We start from the raw sequence: 9,706 nt of genomic DNA on the forward strand, positions 1-9,706 counted from the left end.
TGTCAACTCAATTCAGAATTCAATTCTTATTCAATTCAGCAAACAAACAGATAAAATATAAAAATGGAGATTATTGGAATAAATGACGATTTCTAATTTCTTTTCAAATGTGTAGTTTTTAAGAATAATTTAAGTGAAACGTGCCGCTGTTTAAACTGAAATATTATACTCTTTATAGAACCCTAAGCTGCTGGAACGATGGGAGCTTTTGTCGAGTCTTACTTTGGTCATTTCAATTATTGTTACTTTCATTGTATTTTTGCATAATTTGTGTTAAGATTTGTCGTTTTTCATTCCATTTTGTGTATCTGTAGATCATTTTCCATTGTATTGTCGTATGTGTATTAGGTAGTTAGGTTAGGTTCACAATGAACATCCAGGTTTGTAGGGATACATCAGACGCTGTGGCGCTGTACTTGCCCCAGCGTTTGTATTTGAAGTCGTTCGCCAGGCTAAACATTTCTATCCAGTTACCAGCGCACAAGGTCCACGGGAAATCCATCTCCAACTGGGAATTGATGGAGAAATTACGAAAAATGATCCAACCTGACGCGTTTTCGGTGTTAAAAGTGTCAAAGCATAGTTCGGAAGTGATACGGTTTGACGCGGAACTCGAGAACCGGGAGAAGCTTGAGCGAGTGCTGTCGAGGCTCGAAGACCGAATAGTTCAGCTCAATGACTACCCGGACCCTCTTAAAGTCAAGGTTGCTGAAACAAAGTCGGACTTCCCAAGTCGGCATTCCTGGGATTCCTTCTTCCGTGACGCAACAGACATGGATGAGATGAAGCCCGGAGAGCGTCCGGACACATTACACATAGCCAATCTCCCAATCCGTTGGTTCGTGCATGAACGGGATCGAGATGAGGATGCACCTCCATCTGAGAGCATAGTAAAAAAAGTTTTTGAGAAGTTTGGCAGTATACGTCAAGCAGATGTACCTGTGGCTGATCCATTTCGGTTACAAATGAAGGCTGCAATGCGAGGTATCACAACGCCTCCCTCAGAACAAGCTCTATATTTTGAAGCGTACATCCAGTTCAATGAATATGTTGGCTTTGTCCGGTGCATGGACGCTCTACGAGGGAGAAAGTTGCTAAGAAAAAGGGACGATATGGCAGAGTGGTGCGGTATAAGAGTGGACTTTGATAAAACAAAGCATATGACAGATGCAGCTGTGAAGAGGCGTGCCATCGTAAGGGAACGGCTCTTGTCACGACAGAGGGCCAAAGACGATGAAGAGAGAATGGAGAAAGAGAAGATCTCCAAGCGAGAAGCTAAGGAAAGGTGAGCTTCTGTAATTCTTCTTCTACAATAAGGTTATCAAAATCTCTTATCTAATTGTAAGTGGATATACTAACAAACAATGAAAATGAGACTAAATCAACCATGCAAGCATATTCCATCTCACTTACCCTTTCAGTTTTTGTATGGAGATTTTTAAATCAGATTTATAATGTTCCTCGGCCAAGATAACATTTAAAATAAAATTTCACATGTTAATCTTGAGAAACACATCTCTGCAAGCACAGAGAAGAGAACCCATACATCAAACAGCTAGGGCACCACAGCTATCAATGGAACTAAATTAAAACCATTCACATGTGCAAAAAAATTAATAAAACGCCTTTATTTAATCCCCGTCTCTTCTGCATATTATATAGTTCAACAGTCAGACACTATTCTTGTGTAAGCCCCTTACAGATGTAATTCATAATGGTTTTTCATTGGGAAAAGTGGGATATCGATCGGAATATGATGGCCCCAAAGTGTCAATCAATTATTGTATTAAATGAGTGACATTTTCATACACATTTTTATGGAACTTATTTTGTGGCAGTGTTAAAATGAAAAATGTGCGGAGGTATGATGAGTACTGAAGCTTGTTGAGAGCACGAAAAATGCGAACTTTTCCGATAAAATACAATGGAAAACCTTTATGCATTACATCTGTACATCTCTTTCAGACAAAAAGAAACCGTCTCACGTATAATTTTCCACTCTTTAAGACAAAAATATGAGCACGCCGAACGGGAGAAACTGGAGAAGATGAGGGAGCGAGAAGAGAGGAGGAAGAAGAAGCAGCTAGCCAAACTGATGCAGCGGGAAGATGTAGACCTCAACGGGATGGTGGCAGAAGAGAGGCGGAAGCTGCTCGAAGCACAGAAAAAGCTGCAGGCCATGAGGCTGATTGAGGAGCTGTTTAAGAGAATAGAGGTGAGAATCAAAGGGTATTTTCGACCCTTCATTGACGACATGACGAGGGTATCACAGGTCATTCTAGCGTTACAACTGCCTCAATTTTCATGGTCACAGTTTGTTATGAGTAGGCTGTAAAATTTGATGACATTTTCAATTATTTTTATCTGACTTCAAAAAAAAGGAGGAGGTTATCTATTTGTTTGTATTTTTTTTAGACATTCTGTACTTCTACCAAATAACCTGGAAACTCTAACAGAATCTTCTACCATGTCATCAAAAATGTGCCCACGTAAATCATTAATATAAACTCTTTGAACAATGACCCTCACACACTCTTTCTATCACTATCCTACACCATAGAAAGAACTAGTGAAAACGATCATCCTTCCAAGTGCTTTGGCCAAAGCCTGTCTGTACCTATGTGAATGAGGGCTATCGCGTATGAATTCGCCACTAGAGGCGCTAGTGTAGCGTGAGGTCTCCGAAATGTCAAATCTCATAGTTTTTGGGTGAGCTTCGCGGGTTTATTTATAATTAGAATAAATTTGTGAATATTTTGCAATATCTGAAATTAATTATGACAAATATGCGTTCCGGGGCAATGAATGTCTGTATTTTGAGACAGTTTTGTCTTTCGGAAACCTTTGTCCCCCCTTTTTTCCGAACAAAACGGGGACTATGCAACACTGTGGCATGCTCGATATTTTTACGGTACGGTTTTAAGGTGTATTAAATATGATTTTAATCTAAACTTTGTTTTCACGCCCGTAATAACAGACTTTGAAAGCCATACTTAAAAACCTCACGCAACAGTGCGCCATCTAGTGAGATAAAAAACGATAGCCCTCATTGATACTGATTCATGTTGTTATGAGTATTTCTGTCCTGTTCCAGTTGCGACCGGATCTGCAGATGAACGGGCGGCAGGTGCCGGGCGAGCGGGCGGCGCGGGCGCGCCTCGTGGAGCGCGGCAAGCGACGCTGCGAGGACGCGCTAAACGCCGCCAGGGATCGCTTCCAGCACGCTCTTGACGGTCAGTACCTGAGATGAGGGCTTGGGCGCCCTAGCTTTTAGGGTCATCTCATCATCATCAGCTCTTCCATGGCGTGCCACAACACTGTCTTCAGCCCATCGCATCCATCCGCGGCCGGCGAACCCCTTAAGGGCATCCGTCCACCGTGCCTCAGGTCAGGACGCTTACACTACGTTTTCCCTCCGTGTGCTCGGACTGTTCCACCGTTCATCGGTCCTGCGACAGACATAGCCAGCCCAACGCCACTTCAGCGAACTAATTCTTTGAGCCAACTTATTCTTTGAGTAACTTATTGAATCAGGCGTTAAGGTGCGACCAAACCGCTGCTTTAAAAACGGTGACGGCATGGAATCGCAGTGACGCACCGTATGCGCACCGTTTTTATCGCATGCTCTCTACACCGCTGCTTAAAATACGGAATCGCAGTGACGTGCCGTAAACGTCAGGACTTTACCAAACAAATTTAAATATTTTAGTTTCTCTTAATTTTAGTCTTAGTTATAAAAATGTTCGCTCTCCAGGCCGCATAGTTATCCGCTCGGCGCTAGAGACCAAGAAGCCTCGCCGCGACTCGTCCCTGAGCTCCGCGTCCTCTGACAGCCGCGACCGCGACCGCGACCGCGATCGCGACCACCGCAAGCCCGTCAAGGTCGAGAAACTGACCACGCCCGAACGGGAGCTCGAGTATTCGAAGGCTGCTGGTGAGTGTCAAACTCCATGTACAGTTGAACAAACGGAATCATGTACCATCACAAGTGGTCTACCAATTTTTAAACAAGTTTTTCAAATGAATATGTCACTAAAGTCGAACTTCAAGTTGACAGATATTATTATTGGCATTATTGTTTTATGTTATGACCATGCAAACGATTATCAACCAAGGCGAAACTTCATACTAATAATGTCATGTTGACATCCAAAATATATATTTCATGTCATTTCCTTGTCATAGTTTTGTCAAGGAAATCATAGTGAAATTGATTATGAAAAGGTTTCACCCTGATACATGAATTAGTTTCTTCGGCTGTACACCATGCATTTAGGTATGGCTATTACTAGTTATTAACTCCTCACTCAAAAATAGAGGCGTTATATGTTTGATGACAATGTCTGCCTATCTATCCGTGACATCTTAGGTCTTAAATGGATGGACTTGATGCGTAGTATGCTGAGACAATAACAAGCTTATGCGTAAGAATGCATCCTTAATGCTTTAACGTTCGTTCCAGGAATGTACGGCATGCACGCGCCGCCGTACGGCTTCGGCTACCCGTTCGCCGCCGTGCCGCCCCCCGGATACCCGTTCCCGCAAAGTATGAGTATCATTAGAATGATTACTGTATGCATTCGTTACTATAGCTTAAAGGCAGTGTCAACCCTAAAGCAAGATTTTCACTAGGGATGTCGCCTCTTTCAACTTAACTCTGATAATTTAGTCATGACTTAAATAATATCGTTAAATTACCTCGTGGAAATTCATAAGTCCGGGGCCCGAAACTTTATATCGCAAAAGCTGGGTCCTAGCCCACGTGAGGCCCCCGTCCGCCCCGCCCGTGGGGGGCCCTCGCAGGCTGGGGCTCGGCTGGCAAACGTCATCTCAACTGTACTGCCAGTGCGACGCTGTACAGTCGCGAACAGGGATTGTTGAGCCACTTGCCACTGTTCGTAATTTGGCCGTGTAATATACTTTTCTGGTTTATTAATGACATTTACTTCGAGTATGTTTAACTCTGCTAAATTATGAACAGTGGCCAGTGACTTAACAATCTCGGTTCGAAGTGGTACGTACTGCATTGGAACAGCACCGCCAAGGCAGTAAGCGGCCTTATGGCATGTCCTTATATGCAGTTTATTGCTTATTAGTCGGAGTCCTTACAGAACCCGCTCCGTTTTCGAGCGTTAGTGAAAACCCCGCACATAAAGGTATTTCTCATTTTTGTGCACAGTCACTTTCACTGATGTCACTACCATGGATGTACTTCTTTCTAAAATGAAAATTAATCTTGTGATAGGTTCACATAAACATAAGTAATTTGTGAATCCATCATAACATTAGCAGCACTGTCTAGAAATATTAGAAAACTTAATTACATTCACGGTAGTGAGATCCATGGAAATGAGAAATACCCTTCACTTGGGTTGAAACTGCCAAATGTGTTATAAATTTTAATGATATGTATTTTTAAAATGTAATATTTTCTATGAAATTTCAGCAAGAGGCGTTGACAACCCTAAGATGGTTCGTGGTTAGGGTTGGCAATGCCTCGTTTTATATGGAAAAAAAGTTAAATTTTCAGGTTTCAATCTTGGCTGTGCAAAAAACTTGAGTAGAACTTTGTTTGGTGTCTTAAATCCGCTTTTTGCACGATATTAACGATCACAAACAACAATCACGCAAATTGTGTGGCACGATTGAATTTTTCTACAAAAATCTGTTTCCTCTTTTCTAGAAAACGGCCGTGGTACACTAGAAACCGATATCTCATTAGTCCAGTTTCCAGATCCGTGATGAGACGTTCCAAATCGGTTTATTTGTCATAAAATATTTGTTTATTGATACCACTTTTCCAAGTTAGTACAAATAGTTAATATAACTTTTTTTCGCGTCTTTTCGAACTATTATATTGCTCATAGTATTCGGTTTCATTGAACTAAAAACTTTTAACTTTCAACCCGCTACCGCACGTGCAAGGAAGTTCATATCATACCGTCCCTCCCGCTCTCGTATTTAAATAATATTTGCGTCAGAGGGCCGGCGGGATGTTCGATTTTTGTAGTATAGGGCCTGATGCAAGCAAATGCAAGCAAACGAGTGCAAGAATACGCAGCTGTCTTGCATTTGTGGTAGAGGAGAAACAAAGTAAAAGTGCTGAGTCAAACAATTATTTAAATTGCATTAAAATAAAGCAGCAAAACAAAATGACTGGTACATATGCGTGACGTGGGCGGCTGTACCCTTATACAGACAATATCCGGCTGTTCTTCGTTTAGTAAGGTGCGTAATTCGCAGCTCGAATCACGGCTGGACTCGTAACTAATAAAGTTTTTTTTTTGTTTAGATAAGACACCATATCTGGGTTGTGATTATGAAACATACTATTTATTTAATTTTCAAATACTTATTACATCATTTTGACCGCTAACCCTAAGCAACGGAGTGGGTTGACGTAATACTTATGCCAGAACAGTGTGTGTATGATACGAGACTATTTTGAACACAAAATAATTCGTAGTGTAGTAAAGAATCCAGCCGCCATTTCGGTTGTGTAATGCGCACGTTACGCCCTTAAAAATACTATACGAATAGTATTATTCATTTCAGCTAAACAGAGTTCCCCTCTCCAGCCGAGTTTAGGCTTGCAAGAAAATTAGTGCTAAATACATTACATTGCGAGGCCGTAAAGGCAACGAGTTTGTAGTGGTCAATCGAGCGTCGCAATGTAATGCAACTTGCACGATTTTTCTTGCAAGTCTAAACTCGGCTTAAAGATTAGTTTAATGTTTTTTTTTCACCCACACAACAACGTCATAAAATAGTGCCGAATACTACGAAAGCACAGTCCTATTGGGCCAGCGCTCGCGCAATGATTCACAGGTCCAATGAAAATATTTACCTAATGAGGGATTCTTGACAGGCGAAATATGGCTAGATGGCGTTAGTATCGTAAGGTCCGTTTGACGTTAAGTATAGTCTTACTTGCTTATTTAGTAACTAGCTTTTTGCCCGCGACTCCGTCCTCGTAGAATTCGTTTGGCGTCTATCCCGCGGGAACTACGCAATTTTCTGCGATAAAAACTTTTCTGTGTCCTTCCCCGGGACTCAATATGTATGATGTGTAGTTTGGGCCCCGGGGAAGGACATAGGGTAGTTTTTATCCCGGAAAGTTGCATAGTTCCCGCGGGATAGCGATAAACGAATACTACGCGGACGGAGTCGAGAGTAACGACTAGTTTATAAATAATATTAGGCACTTGTCCCACCGCCGACGATGAGCGAGAAGCGAGTAGAGCGAGTAACTAGAAACGAGTGGGCGAGCAGCGAGAAGCGAGTGTAGTTTTGTCGCTCGGCTGTAAGCGAGTGTTCGCGTGCGACGGGCGATTACTCGCTCCACTCGACTCGCTCGTGCGGGGCGGCCGCCAAGCTGACATCGCTGAGCGAGTATCTATAGCTCAGCGAGTTTTATAGCTCTTGTCGCTGCGACAAAAGATGTAAGAGCGAGTTCTCGCCGACAGTGTGAACAGCCAGCGATCAACTATTAATATATGTGTCTCTTTTACTCACACAGGATCTTATATCTTTTGTTCGTTTCTTGAGCGAGAAAATAGTCGATAGCCAATCGCTTCCTCGCTGGCGGTGAGACAAGTGCCTTAGTGGGATTCCACCAAACACATACGTGATGCAAATGTCAAAGTTGTCATCACCTAGTCAGTCATAGAAATAGAAACCTTCATTAGGACGGCGCCTTGTGCGCCCCTAACGTAATGGTATACTACGCAGCGTCTATGTACTACCCGGTGCGCGGGCAGTACTACCCGCCGCCGGAGGGCTACACGCGGCGCGGGCGCGGCCGGGGGCGCGGGCGCGGCCGCGGCGTCAGGATGCCCTACTTCGAGGGGCCCGACGCCAGCCAGCAGTACTACCGGTCAGTATCGCAAGATAAGTCATCATCACCATCACCATCACCATCATCTTGTACATCATCACCATGAATGACAACTCGTTCTTAATTTATGACGTTTTTTTGAAGTCCGTAATTAATGTGCATTAAAGGCTTAAAGGGATAAGTCCGCCTTTGTACAAGTATCTCAAAGCGTGTCAATTGTATTTTGCTACTTTTCTTTTCTATAATAAAGAGTTTACATAACCACATACATAATGTGCGTAAAAACAGTGAGTTTTTTGATGTTTCTCTTAGGGCCCCACATCTATCGATGCGGAATCGAACAACACAATGATACCATCTAATGCGATTTTTTTAAGCTACACGATATAGGTAAACCATACAATAATAGCCCACTTCAATTAAATCACAAATTTACAAAGAAAAGTGGTGATAAATCATAACAAATATCTTGCTAATTATAATGTAGTCGGTTTTATCATTAAATTATTTGTACTATTGTTGTTTCATATAATAAATTCAAGTGGGCAATTACTGTAACGTGGCCAATTACTGTATGGTTTACCCTGCATAAATCTAGCTTTTGCTCCCAGTTAGCAGAATATGTTTCATAACAAGACTCCTACTGCCAGATACTTCAAGAAACTAACAGAATCCGAGCATCGCAACGAGCACGACGACCGCGGGCGCTCGCGCTCCCGCCGGCGCTCGTATTCGCGGTCGCGGTCGAGGTCGCGGTCGCGGTCGCGGTCGCGCCCGCGCCGTCGCTCCTACACGCGCAGTCGCAGCCGGAGTCGAAGTCGACGGAGCCGTAGTCGCAGCCGGAGGCGGAGCAAGAGTCGGAGTCGACGATCCAGGTCAGTTGCAAGTCTAATACTGCCTCTTAAGGCAAAAGCGCGTACCTGAAAAAAATACTGTGTTATTTATACTATCTGATGCAGAATAAAATTAACAATAAAGATTTCTTAAATAATTAGCAGCACAAGATAACAAAATACAATGTTTTACAAAAATCTATGCTACACTTTAGAAGCTATACAATTAAATAGTGTAAATGACTCAAAAGGTTTTTTTTGAGATACTGCCTTTTGCCTTAAGAATCTCGCTCGTATTCACGCTCGCGAGGTCATGCCTCGGCTCCTACTCGCGTAGTCGCGGCTGGAGTCGCAGTCGCAACCGGAGACGGAGTTAGAGTCGGAGTCGACGATCCAGGTCAATAACTGTTGCGATTAAAATTGCAGCTTTGTAACACTTTCACTGTCCCTCGCTTTCGCCACTGTCATGTGTCCATACGTCCGTGCATTACAGGTAATTCGCAAACACCCTATTTTGCTTTTGGGGTGCTTTTGGGGGGGGGTTTGCGTTGTTGGGGGGGCAAACTAGCGCTGCCTACCCTAGTATTGACCCACGTCAATGCAACCACCAGCTTGGCCTGGTCACCAGTTGTATCTTCCTCTTTTGTTCATTTAATTTGTAATTACAGATCTCACCACAGCCGCTCCCGCTCCCGCTCGCGCAAGTCCCGCTCGCGCTCCCGCCGCCGCTCCCGGTCGCGGCCCGCGGAGCCCGAGCCCGCCACGCCGGCCGTGGCGCCCCCCCGCAGGTCCAAGAGCTGGTCGCTACCCAAGGAGGGGGACAAACAGAAGGACTGGTCCAAGAGTCCTAACGAACAAAATTAAAGTTTATTCTATGTTTCTGTTTTGTTTTATTGAAACGGTTTGACGATTGTACAGTCACCAGCAACAATATCGGATACAACAAGCGTGCATAAATATCTGATACGACTCTATTTCTAGGGCCGGAAGGACGTGTCAGATAAAAATCAAAAAAAAAAAAATCAAAATCATTTAT

The 9,706-nt window shown here is 43.4% G+C and overlaps 1 protein-coding gene across 5 annotated transcripts; it reads left to right on the plus strand.

Annotated features, from left to right (window-relative positions):
* Window positions 1-4: 4 nt before the first annotated feature.
* LOC141439581 (uncharacterized) lies at window positions 5-9,547 on the plus strand. 5 transcript variants are annotated; one of them, XM_074103873.1, is made up of 9 exons: window positions 5-380; window positions 471-1,285; window positions 1,966-2,215; window positions 3,095-3,233; window positions 3,755-3,934; window positions 4,463-4,546; window positions 7,732-7,876; window positions 8,488-8,712; window positions 9,339-9,547. In XM_074103873.1, exons 1-9 carry the CDS (start codon window positions 369-371, stop codon window positions 9,532-9,534), a joined length of 2,046 nt encoding a protein of 681 aa, XP_073959974.1. In that variant the 5' UTR covers window positions 5-368; the 3' UTR covers window positions 9,535-9,547. The 5 variants fall into 5 exon arrangements, with proteins under 5 accessions (XP_073959974.1, XP_073959975.1, XP_073959971.1 ...); XM_074103874.1 differs by having other exon boundaries at window positions 5-226; XM_074103872.1 differs by having other exon boundaries at window positions 6-109.
* The last annotated feature ends 159 nt before the right edge of the window (window positions 9,548-9,706 follow it).

Source organism: Choristoneura fumiferana, chromosome 21 (assembly GCF_025370935.1).
Source record: "Choristoneura fumiferana chromosome 21, NRCan_CFum_1, whole genome shotgun sequence".
Taxonomy (NCBI): Eukaryota; Metazoa; Arthropoda; class Insecta; order Lepidoptera; family Tortricidae; genus Choristoneura; species Choristoneura fumiferana.

Excerpts from the sequence above, each read along its gene's own strand:
- LOC141439581 (XM_074103870.1), top strand. The coding sequence starts at position 369 with ATGAACATCCAGGTTTGTAGGGATACATCAGACGCTGTGGCGCTGTAC. Across the intron at positions 4,547-7,731 it reads CGGATACCCGTTCCCGCAAA|CGTCTATGTACTACCCGGTG; the intron begins GTATGAGTATCA and ends TATACTACGCAG. Across the intron at positions 7,877-8,487 it reads GCCAGCCAGCAGTACTACCG|ATACTTCAAGAAACTAACAG; the intron begins GTCAGTATCGCA and ends TCCTACTGCCAG.